The following is a 12,577-nucleotide window of genomic DNA, read 5'->3' on the forward strand; positions in this document are numbered from 1 at the left end:
TCAACACCCATAAATAGTATAACTGAAGCCAGTGGGAGCTGAGGGAACCCATCACCTTGCAGATTCAGGTCTCATACATTTAAGAATCTCCTGCTATATGCAGACCTAACTTTTTCAAAAGTGCCTATATGACTTACAATGAGAATTAGGTTGCCAAGGATCTAACAGTCCTTAGTACTGCTGCTTGTCTATCGTTTAGATGCTTTTGAAATTTTGCCCACAAAGAATATAACATTTGCTTCTGGCTTAAATTTTAGTGTTACCAAACATCTGAAACCAATTACTGCAATACATTTTACCAGAATTGCGGTGATATTGTCTATATGGTGAAATCCTGTAGCTGCTTACCATTAAGGCAACACACCTTCTCTCTCACACACACACACACACACACCCCCACCCACCCACCTTCACACACACACCCCCACACCTCTTTTCCCCCTAGATTAACTCAATATTAAAAGCTATCTTTTCACACTGCCCGAGAAAGAGGATTAAGGAAGGGGTAAGTTCACAGATTTACATTTTTTTTTTTTATTTAAATGCAATTCACTAACAAAGTTCCAAGATAATCCAAATACAGTGCAGGTCTGAAGTAGCTGGATCAAGATACTGGAAAAATAAATATAATGGAGATAAAATGTATGGTTATATTTTGGGATGTGTTAGATACGACTGCAATTTACAAGGTCTCACCTGGCTGTAAAATATCAGATTCAGGAAATTCATCGAAATTGGAAGTGTCGTCAATACTTTTGATTTCTATAGGAATTGCAGCTGGCCTCTCCCTACACACAAATAAAAGAGAACCGAACAGTAAGAAAGGCTTCATTACCTTTTAATTTTGCTACACGATGACAATATCCCCCTTGTAAACACGAAGGTCAAGATCCTCAGCTGGTGTACAATGTTATACCTCCAATGACTTCAACTGAGCTAAGTGAGCTGTGGGATTGGGTGGGGTGACCATCAAGGAGAAATATGGGCTTTTACATATGAAGGTACAATATTTATAAGACACAGGTTTACCTTGCATCCTGAAAGGATGGTAGCAGCAGCAGTCCCTACTGGCCATATTTTGAGTGCCACTGAAGTCAGTTTTAAAAGAGATGCCCCTGTGTTTCATTCATAGTTGCAGCCTTTTCTCCTTTTCATTCTCTTTCTCCTTGTGATTTCTGTGTATGATTTTTTTGTTTGCTATTTTTATTTGCTGGGGTTTTTTAATTTTCTTTTTTTTCCCCTCCTCAAATGACCTGGTCAGAAGGCTACATGCTACCTGCGGGTGACCACTGGCTGCTCTCGGGGAACTGGCCACATGTATTTTCAAAGCCATGAGCTATACTGGCAGCCTGTTACAGTACGGGTAGCTGTGGGAGCAGGGGGAGAGGTGGGAGGCTTCTAAGGTCTGGCCCACTGCAGCCAGGGGAGCAAACATGCTGGAGGTAGGTGAGTGCAAATCAGGAATCACTCTGCTTTCTCTGCCACCACTGCTTTCTGTCCTGCATCACTGCAAATTAGTCTGGATTCTCTCTAGTTTAGGGAATGTTAAAAGACTGATCAGCTCTATGAATGTCAGTTTCCCTCCTCTGAGAACAAGGCTGGAATTGCTTGTTTTTCCCAAGAGGTACACTTTAAAATAAAAAGCTAATTAAGACAAGTTATTCCTGCCTTTACAGCATATGAAATTATTGCTACCAAGATTTCCATCCAATATACAAAGCACATCTATATACCTGATATGTCCCCAGTCAACTTCTTCAAAAAATGGATGATCCTTTATTTCCTCTACTCCATTACTACCAATTCTATTTTCTGAATCAATACAAAATCTGACGGGGAGAAAAGGAAGAATATTACAATCAATGCAGAAAGGAGCCTACAAAATAAATCATTGTACAATCCTGTAGCAGAAATTTTGTAAAATCCTTTAAAATTGTTTTATCTTTGGATTGTTCCACATCCCATTACACCTAGAAAAATCACAGAAATAAAATGTTGTCCGTCATATTATAAAAGGCACAATGCTACAATGGTAATATCTCATATTTCCCCTCCAGCCCCAGGCTTCTGTGACCAAGTTGCTGCCAGGGCTGGTTATTATTCCAAAGCAGTAACAGGAAGACGTTTAGTTTCCTGGAATTTCCAGTTTCTCCATATGGTCTGGCCCAAGAGAGATACCTTGATTTTAAAGCATCCATTTCTGCTAAGTACGCGCTCTTTTTAACCAACCTCCAAAACCTCCTTATCCGCCCACATTACACAGCAGCACGTTCCACCAGACAAGCAGTCAGTGCTGCGCTGTGATTCAGCCTCCTGGAACTGGTAGCTTAGCCACCAGACAATTGGAGAAGCAAGTGCCTTGTCAAGCATCCATAATGGAGAAAACAACAAGGCCCTTTCAAACAAAGACCCCAGTCCCTCTAGGTTCTAAGCCACCCATTGATCTCATGGGAGTTGAATCCACTCAGCTACTTGCAGATTGGGCCTTCAGCGTGCTACATGACACTGTGCTACCCTCCCATAAACCCCTTTGCTGACGGACAGGCTGCTTTTGTATAAACTGATGTTGCTTCTGAAAGTTGAGTTGTTTAACTACATTCCACTTCTGCTCTCACGTAGTCATCTGTTCCGCACGGAAAGCAGTAGACAATTTGTGCTCAGCAGCAATTGTTGTCCAGCAGATGGAAGATCCTCTCCATTATTTCAGGCAACAGAATTACAAGAGTGTGTGTTCGGCAGTTGCTAACACACTCAGAGCAATTCACTTATAAGAATCAATCTGGGTAACTGGCTATACCTAAATCATCACAACATCCAGATTCATAAAAGATGTTACCTGCCAAACCTTCACAGAAACAAAACTCTTTCTTGCCAGCACAAAGCAAGTTCTGACAGGCATTTCAGTAATGTAACAAGTCAGTCAGGTTATAAATTGACTAAGCCATACTCCCACAAGAGTGATATTCCTGGCTTACATCTGAATGGCACTTGTAGGAAATAATTTCACACCTCAACATTTGAATATATCAAAGTACCCTTCCGCCAAAAAATAAAAAAGCCAACAAAAAATTATTTCTAATCTGATCCTTGAAACCAAATCCCTACAGGTCAATCAATATGAAGTAAGGAATAAACACCACCACCACCACCAAGAAATGGCTTTTGGAAAATGTGATTTTATCCAGACAGCCCAACAACTCTATATTGGGGTTCTCAGGACAAATTACTTGGTGGCCTTGGAGTGCAGCCACCAACTCTTGCTGGTGGCCACTCTCACGCTTTTTCCTAAAATACTTAATTACCTTTAGGAAAAACAAATAAATATGCACATATATACATCCAAATTATTGTAATTTATTCATTGCTAGCTAGTAAGTCAGTTGTGAAAAGTGATATTAACAAACATACAAGTATCATTTACTCAGCCCCAGAAAATGTGGGGGCAAATTAAGCCCTGGTTTGGGGGTCAGGGGGAGCGGGGACCATGGGGATGGGTGGCTGGATGAGGCAGCAGGGGGCCAGAGCCTGAAGCTGAGGGGAGGGGGCTTGGGGACAGCCCAAAGCTGCGCGGACAGAGCCTGGGGCCCACCACCACGCATTCAGTGCTCGGGGCTGGAGCCTGAAGCCCCATGGCCAGAAGGTGAGGAACTCACCAAGTGACTGCTCCTCCACCGTTGTGCCCCAGGTGTCTCCAGAGGAGGGCAGGGTCCAACCCTTGCTGGAGGCCCCAGCAACCAACACTAAGGCAGTGCATCCAGGAGCAATGGGCAGTGGAGGGAAAGAGGCACTGCTTTGCTCCTCTTACCCCCCCATCACAGCCCAGGATGCTGTGGCTACAAGAAAAGCTCACGGTGGCCACATGCAACCACAGTGGCTGCATTTGAGAAATGCTAATTAAGTCAAACTCCATTATATCTGCTGTGTTGTTTTGTTTGGCTCTGAATTGATGTGCTTTACGTGCTGGATGCTGTTCAGTTATTCCAGTTCCCCGATGGATAACAAAAATCAAATTTTCAAAAACATTCTTTTTTTTTCAGATCTGTTCTGTCTCTGTTGCTGGAGACAGACACTCCAAGAGATTTGCAGTTGCATTATTCCTGTTCCCTCATGCAAAGCATTCAGATGAGAATTTGGAACAAAGTTTTGTGAGGTGCAATTGAAAAACTGAAAAACTGAAATATTTACCAAGAACAGATGAAGTGGATAGCGGAAAGGGTGAAGTGGGAGAGGTACCTGGATGGGGTCCTTCAACTTCTCTTTCAACCTAAAACCTTCTCTGTGTCTAAAATTAAAAGATGCTTTGATCTTCCACTTGATTGAATAATTTATCCCAGATAACTGTGGACCATTATTAATAATTTTTATAGTGCTTGTCACAAAAGACTGCTTCTAAAGTTATATCTTTTGAAAGGTAGCTGTAATAAAGACTAATGCAGCCTATGCAGCCCACGCATCTCATGCTTTACAAGACCAAGTATTACACACTAAAATCTATCATCACTGTTCTTTTCCTGCATCCTCATGATCCTCCCTTTATTCCTCCTCTCTCCCCATTTCTTATATTCTTTCAGGGCCCACTCATGCAGTCCTAATACAGACAAAACTTCCATTGAATGGGGGTTCTGTCAGCCTCTGATGAAGTGAGCTGTAGCTCACGAAAGCTTATGCTCAAATAAATTTGTTAGTCTAAGGTGCCACAAGTACTCCTTTTCTTTTTGCGAATACAGACTAACATGGCTGCTACTCTGAAACATATAAATTACTGTAATTCAGGACTTCCCTCCTTAGGGCCTACTCTTGCTCCCATCAACTTCAGTGGTAGCAGAATCTGGCCCAGCGAGCTGAACTTCCATCCCTGTAAAGCTTTGCCTCAGGAAATGGTTGTATGGGGAGAAGGAGAGGAGTTCAGCACCTTTCCACACTGCAGAAATGAGTTTCTCTACACACTGGAAAATGAACATAATGGAAGATGATCATGTCTATGGGTCTGAATGGCCACAAGTATTTTAGTTACTCACCTTAGAATTAAGTCCTTTGCTTTCTCTGAAATGGGTACCTCTGGAGGAAATACCAATGTTTCTTTCCAGTTCATAACTTTCCTATAAGTTTCTTGTGGCGTTTCTGAGCAGAAAGGTGGATACCCTATATACATGGAAAAAAGCTTAATGAGCTTTTCCAGCATTAGAAAAACGTACTTAGGCCCAGTCTGACATAAAACAAAGCCATTTTGCTACCTCTCCCTCAAAAAGTTCTGCATGGCAATGTCAACTAAAAAAATTCTCTCCTTGAAAACTACCAAATACCTTTGGAATTGTAAAATTAAAGGTTAAGGGGACTGAATCTGTAACAATTTTTAACAGTGAGGCTGATCAACCACTGGACCAAACTACTAAGGGAAGTGGTGCATTCTCCATCTCTTAATGTCTTCAGATTAAGAGTGAATGCCCTTCTGGAAGATCTACTTAGTTGAACATGAATTGTTGGGCTCAATAAAAAAAAGTTACTAGATGAAATTCTATGCCCTGTGTTATACAGCAGGTCAGACTCAATCATCTAATGGTCCCTTCTGACCCTAAAATCTATCCCGGGGTTGATAACAACATACCTATTAGCATTTCATACATAATCACTCCCAAAGACCACCAGTCACACAACTTGTTGTACCCAGTCTGCATGAATACTTCCGGAGCAATATAATCTGGGGTCCCAACAGTAGAGTATGCCTGGGGGAAAAAAAGTAGGGGTTGGGTGGGCTCTTTATATGGGTTATACACTCACCATTTTAAAGTTCTGTGAAAAAAACGTATTGGAATGAATATATAGAGTACTGATATTTAGTGGTAAGTCATTTGATAAGTCACAATACATAAAACTCAAAAGAGACTGTTCATTTAGATACACAAGCATAGAACCAAAAATAACTTTGAAGTTAGACTGCGACCCCCGCCCCCCGAAGTGTGACGAGACCATAGTACATACAGACGGAAATATCAACGATTTCTTAGATCACAGTTCTTCATCTACATTTTAGCCTACCGTATTACTAGTAAATTACAAAAGAAGTCAGAAAAAGTGTACAGTCAACATCTGACGCTCCTGAAACACTAACAAACTGTTCTGTATACGAGCGCGTCTGCATTGCAGAATTAACTCAGGCTCTTATGCAGCTGTTTCCCCTAACATGGCTCCCATTCACACACAAAAAAGTGAGGTGTGCTTTGTACCTGAGCTCACTGGCCTATCCTGGGGTACAGGTTAAAGCTAGAGCTGGTCAGGAATTTCCCAACAGATGGAAATTTTGAATGTCACTCATCTCTACTTAAAGCCCAAATGCTAATTACACTCAGGGTGGTAACCTGCCTACTTTGCAGTGAGGACGCGGGCTCAATCACTCAACTGCTGATAGTTTTCCAATGCCTTCCCACAGATCCCCCTCCATGCCCAGAAAGACAGAGACGTTCTCCTATAATTCACTAGGAAACAATCACAGAGCATCTTGTTTTACTGCAGTGCAAAGAACCATGGGATGAGACCTCAGAAGTCCTAGTGCCTCACACAAGCAAGTGCAGTGCCAGTGTTGACTCAGTCTAGTGGACATGGCTTCATGGTTTGGCTGCTCACACCCAAACTGGACCCACCCAGGGGCTCTCGCCCAACTGCCAATCACCCAAGTTAACAGTGCAGTGAAGACACAACCTATAAAATTACAAAACACACAAGCAAATAGGTGTTTTGAAAAACAAATGTGTCAGATATTTTAAACCAGCTCAACCACTAATGTACATTTTATCGAGTCAAGAAATGCCAAAGTTAAGGGTCAGAGAGCAATGTTTGCTTGGCTGTACTGCACACATGCAATGTTTATTATTTTTTCTATTTACAAATGTTTATTAATCTTTTCAAATACAGCAAAGACATACTTTTGTTGTTATTTTATGAGTTTAATATATTACAGTTTGTGATTTACAAAAGCATACAATCAATTATATGAACTCAGTTGTACAATGTGGTTGAGTTACCTTTACTGGTGGACTGTTTTTGAATATCCTTACTTAGGCACTAATCATGCAAACACTTGTTGTTAGCATTAATTCAATGTATGATGATAGCACTTAGAGAACCCAACTGAGAGGGGGGCCCCACTGTGCTAGGTAATATACAAACGTATGTAAGAAGCAATCCCTGCTCTGAAGAGTTTCCAGTCTAAATGACAAGACAAACGAAAGGTGGGAAGGGAAACAAAAGCACAGAGAAGTGAATTGACTTGACAGCAGGTCCAGTGGCAGAGCCAGGAATAAGTGCTCCAAGTGGCAGATCTGTATAAAAGTTTCGATGGCTCCATGCTATGAACATTTATACCAACTGAAGATCTGCCCTCAGGTCTTGTGACTGAATTTGGTGCCTTAACTACTAAACCACACTGCCTCTTGACTACAGTGGAACTACTCACACAAAGTTAAGCACGTTCATGTTTTCATGATCCGGGCCTTTGAGATTTTAAGGCAGCAATTTGAACATTAATGCAGACTTTTAAAGTTTGTCTGTACAAAGAGGTACGTGCAGACAACTTTATTTCTACAAAACGTAAATAGGTTCCACTGCAAAGTGACTCACCAGCTGTCGTCTGTTCTTCTTCCATGTTTCTGCTTTTCTCTTTGAGTTCATATTCTGAAATGCTTAGTTACAAAACAGAGTTATTAGACATTAAAAGATTTGTGAAAGAGTACAAGAAAAAAAAGAAAAACTCAGCCCGATTGATAACATGTCGTTTTTACAAAATAATCTTTTTGTACCTTTACAATGCCCAATTACAGATTTTTATTTTTTTGGTAGAATGGAAGAGGGAAAAGGGAGGTTATGTCAAACAATTCTAAGCTGCCTGGACAGGGAATGTTTAAAGTGCAATAGTAACAATAATGATATTTGATACAATGATCCAAGGATTTCTTAATGTTTTACAACATTAACTAACTGAAGCACAACACCTTTATGTTGGGCCTGGTAATGTATATACACAGATTACTCCTTCCACCAATAAAATACAGGCACCTCTGACCATGGCAGCCATTGAACAGCAAAGCTGGAAGTTAAGAACAAGGAATCCGAATTCAACCACAAGGGGAATTTAGATCAGAAGCATGTAATTAGTTACCTACCATTGAAATGTGACCATGGCAAACAGGATGACACCCTTACCATTATGAAAAGTTTCATGAGATCATTACTGATTCCAACTGATGAGGACATTCTAGCTGAAAGAAAGTTTCCAGAAGTACAGGGTCCGCTAACATTATGGGGGATGGGTTCAATTCAGACTCGGAGAAAAGTGCCACCTACAGAATCACCAACACCATCTCCTTCCTCTAATGCCTAGCTATTCTGTGGAGTCTTCTCCCATTCAAAAAACAACTCAACCCAACCCAGTCTTGCTTATTCTGTGAAACCTAACAGGGTTAAAATTACAGTGTGGAATGGCTGCAGTCTAAAGCCGTTTAACACTTTAACTAGAACACCTTTATACTTACAAAAGTCACTTGGTGGATTGTGTGTGAGGTTCCTGTAGAATTCAGTTCGATGAGCTTTCTTTAAACCAGTGCATAGTCCAAAATCAGATAGCTTCACATGACCCTACAGAATCAAGAGAAGATAAAAACATTATTGGGAAAGTTGAGTGTTAGAGGGAGCAACGCATCTTAATAACATTACCTGCTCACTTCTGCACAAATCTGCAGTTCACGCATTTCTGGATTATTTATCTAGAGGGCATTATAATGACTGAATCTTTATACAGCAAGAAAGAATGATTTTTTCTTAGCAGGGGAATCATTGCCTCTTCTTTGTAATGAATGAACTATGCTTAATTATTCCAAAGAATTTTGGAGTTTTGTTTGTTTATCTGATGCTTGGGGTTAGAGGGAAAAAAATGGAAAAGTACAATACTGTTTACTTAGGAAGTCTCAACTACGATGAAATATACTTTAAAAAGTTTAATATCGTGTTTTAATCCAGTTTTATAGCTAGATTTAGAAAGATACAAGGTGGTCATCAGACTCACGTAAGGTAACAGACTAGTTTAGATTCTTGGCTCTCACCAATAAATCTCCCTTCTGATCAGTTAACAGATAAAAAGCCAAATGAGATACCGGCATCAAAAATTACAATGATCATTTAAAAGAAAAACTGAACATTTATGTAGCGTTATCGTATATTTTGTACTTTATGCTTTTCTTAAAGTAACAGACTGCAACAGCAATTAACGTATGTGAATGTGGTTTTAGCTCGACACTACAGTCTGCAAGTATATGGACATTGTGGGTGGGTCTTTTCTAGCATCTAAGAAGATCCCCATTGTAAACACTTTCAGTAAAGTGAAACAATTTAGTGCTACTTTTGCTATGCTAATTGTATAGATGTTCTACAAGATAAAATATGGGAGGCAGATTCTGATTTCACTCCCACCAGTTTAAACACTAGTGTAATGCTAACGGATACAATGGAGTTATTTCTGATTAACACTCATGTAAGGGAGATTGGCATCAGGCAGTAGAAGTTTAAACTTAAATAGTTTACAAACAAGTTACATGCCTTGGCATCCAGCAAGAGGTTATCTGGTTTAATATCTCTATGGATGAATCCCAGCTGATGAATGGCATCGATGGCCAGCACAGTTTCAGAAATGTAAAATTGTGTTTCCTCTTCTGTTAAAGTGTCTTTCTTCATAAGTAAGGTCATCATATCACCTACCCACAGAGAAAAATGCATTAGAAAGACCAGTGCATTTTAATTACCCAGGATAGCCCTACTGGAAATGTCAGTAGATTCCATTAGAATCCTACAATTGGCTTCTGCAGGTTTCAACTGCACGGAACGGCTAGCCCAATAGACCCATTGTTACTCTGCTTCAAAGCCTGTTTGGCAAATTGGACCTAGCAGGAACCAGCTGAAAATTATTAACTGGATTTTTAAGTAGGGTACTCAGTGAGGTGGAGTCAGTTTAATTACGTATCTTCTAACATATACCACACAGTAATTGTTTTCAGCAATAGCCACTTTCACAGTTATTAGCATCTGTAGAGAACAGCAGAACAGCTGATTACAGGAATTATTTCATCCAAAACCACAACTATGATTACAGATGTTTTAAGGGCTTAAAAAAAATGAAAAAAAAAATGCAGGAATGGTGATATCACTGACACTGGAATTTAACATAGCATAAAAATCCCATTAAGATTGCTTTTGTCATCAACTACATAAAAAAAGAAATAAATACTTTAAGCACTGAGCCACTGAACTCATTGGTTTGCTTTTTACCTCCAGGTAGGAACTCCATGATCAGGTAAAGATTCCTTTTATCCTGAAAACTATAAAACATTTTCACCACCCAAGCACCATCCGCTTCAACCAATATGTCTCTTTCTGCTCTGATATGGGCCACCTACATGCAGATAAACAAATTGTCATTAATATCAAGGACAATTATTACTTTAATATTGAATTGTATATCTAGTTACTGTAACAATCACTGCATTGTTCATGATCTCTGATGAAGAAACTGTTTATACTCCTGTGTCAGGGTGCTGGGCAACAGCAGCTGAGCCAGCACTCTGGTCACTGTAACTAATTAATTACTCTAGAGTAGACCTCATTACGAAGAGCTGTGCCTAACTGATGGGCTGAGGAGAACTAAGAGGCTAATTAGCCCATCAGGCAGATGATACAAAAGGCACAGGAAGGAAGGAAGGAAGGAAGAGAGGGGAAGCAGAAAAAGAGAGAGAGAGAGATGTCCCCTGCCTCCGGAGCTGAGGGTTCCCTAGGACAGTAGGCATAAGGCTGTACAGCATATAAAAGAGTGGTGGAAACACTGTGGTAAATAAACTGCATGGAGTGTTTTTACCAATAAAAGGTCTCTGAGCAGTTTGTGGGCTTGAACAGAGAGGCAGGAACAAGCCGGCCCTGGTACACATCTCTGCACAGAATCTCTGTGAAGCCAACTGTGGAAGAATAACTACATGGCAGTCACGATTTTTTGGAGGCAAACTCCTGATTCAAGAGACCATCTCAAAGCATTCCCAAAGGCAGGATGCTGTTTGTAAAGGGTGTTTCTATTTTATGCATAATATTCAGTAGTTGAACAGAGCTTGTGGAAAATGGAATTTCTTTGGATGTTTTATTGAAACTGGCTATTGGATTTTTTTATTTCAAGAAAGGCATTTTTTTACATATTAAAGTACAAACCCATGTCAAGGTCTGGTCTGTAATGTAACTTTCCCGATTTTGAATTCATAGATACCTACAAATGGCTGGAATGTAATTTGAAAGGCAATGTGAAAGCCTGGTACAAGTATTGGGTAAAGTGTAGGATCTTTTTCTTAAATCATGCAGAAACAGAGGTAAAATGACAGGTAGAGTATTATTATTGACAATAATTATCAGACCTCTCATTTATGTAACCACAGTAAGTGAGCTGATAACTGTTTTGTATAATACGTTCCTTATAGCACGATTGACGATGAATCTTCTCTAATAACAATGGGTTGGTTGCTAAATTAACCACATCTGTAGAAATGAGAGATACATTGGTACTGCCAATTTCAGCAGTTTTTACTTCAGAGCCTGTTTGTCCAGCAGATCATCATCAATACAGGTAAAATACAAGTGCCTGAGCTGCAGCAAAATATCCCAAGTGATATTCTGTTGGTTGAATACAACTTACGAGCAAAACTTTTGAAAAATATTAATCAACTGTTCACAAAATGCAATGAGAAATATCTTAGGCTTTGGGACACTTATCTGAAAACAGTTTACAGAGTAGTACAGGTGGAAAAGCACCTTGACGTGCTATTTTTGTCTGCAGCACTGTCAGTTGGGAGAACTGTGGTGCTGTAAAGGGGGAGCCTTTTAGTGGAGAAGAGGTTTGGTGGAGAAAGACTACATGGTATGATGTAACTCAGCGAGGTTCGCTGGAACTTAGGGATAATGCAGCTAAGCACTGTATCCCACTGTGCACTGAGCGTTCCCTAATTCTTAAAGAAATTGATATATGAAGAGTTGAACAGTAATCCCTGACAGCTGAAGGTTTGTCATGCATCGGATACAAGAAATTATTAAATAGAAGGAAATCATCTTACATGTTTCCAGCTTTCAGAGCTATTTTCACCAAGCAATAGAGAGACCTGAACTTTAATGCAATTTTTTTTACCCCCCTACCTCCCAACTCTACTGGCCAGAAATATTTATGCGATGACAGTAGACTTCACTTTCCTCATTCTGTCACCTACCCGCAGCAGCCTACTCACTTCAAGTTATTTGCCTACCCCTAATTAAGCGATCCCATATTACTACCTTGAAAGTGATTTCTTTCCTCACTCCCTCCTTTGCAGAATAAGGATATTGCATACAATTAAACTTACTTTAAAAACAAATCACGATGATCTCTCCCAATGTCAACATAGTTGAATCTGTGTAGATTTTATTGCATTTATCTTCAATGTGTTGTTCCTATAGAACACATTAGGCAGTGGAACACTGAGCAAATGTAAGCTCCCTACTCCCTGCAGGTATGTCTATACTGCAGCCG

General features: G+C 40.1%; 1 protein-coding gene across 3 annotated transcripts in view; it reads right to left on the bottom strand.

Moving 5' to 3' along the window:
- The window catches only part of STK38L (serine/threonine kinase 38 like), a 166,710-nt gene that overhangs the window by 3,596 nt on the left and 150,537 nt on the right, over positions 1–12,577 (bottom strand). For all 3 annotated transcript variants that reach the window (XM_074937138.1, XM_074937129.1, XM_074937118.1), the window contains exons 6-13: positions 10,312–10,435; positions 9,586–9,740; positions 8,526–8,628; positions 7,615–7,676; positions 5,606–5,723; positions 5,019–5,142; positions 1,734–1,829; positions 697–788 (exon numbers count right to left, since the gene is read on the bottom strand). In XM_074937138.1, coding sequence (XP_074793239.1) covers positions 697–788; positions 1,734–1,829; positions 5,019–5,142; positions 5,606–5,723; positions 7,615–7,676; positions 8,526–8,628; positions 9,586–9,740; positions 10,312–10,435 — 874 coding nt within the window. The remainder of the gene's footprint in view (positions 1–696; positions 789–1,733; positions 1,830–5,018; positions 5,143–5,605; positions 5,724–7,614; positions 7,677–8,525; positions 8,629–9,585; positions 9,741–10,311; positions 10,436–12,577) is intronic.

Source organism: Natator depressus, chromosome 1 (assembly GCF_965152275.1).
Source record: "Natator depressus isolate rNatDep1 chromosome 1, rNatDep2.hap1, whole genome shotgun sequence".
In the NCBI taxonomy this organism is placed as follows: domain Eukaryota; kingdom Metazoa; phylum Chordata; order Testudines; family Cheloniidae; genus Natator; species Natator depressus.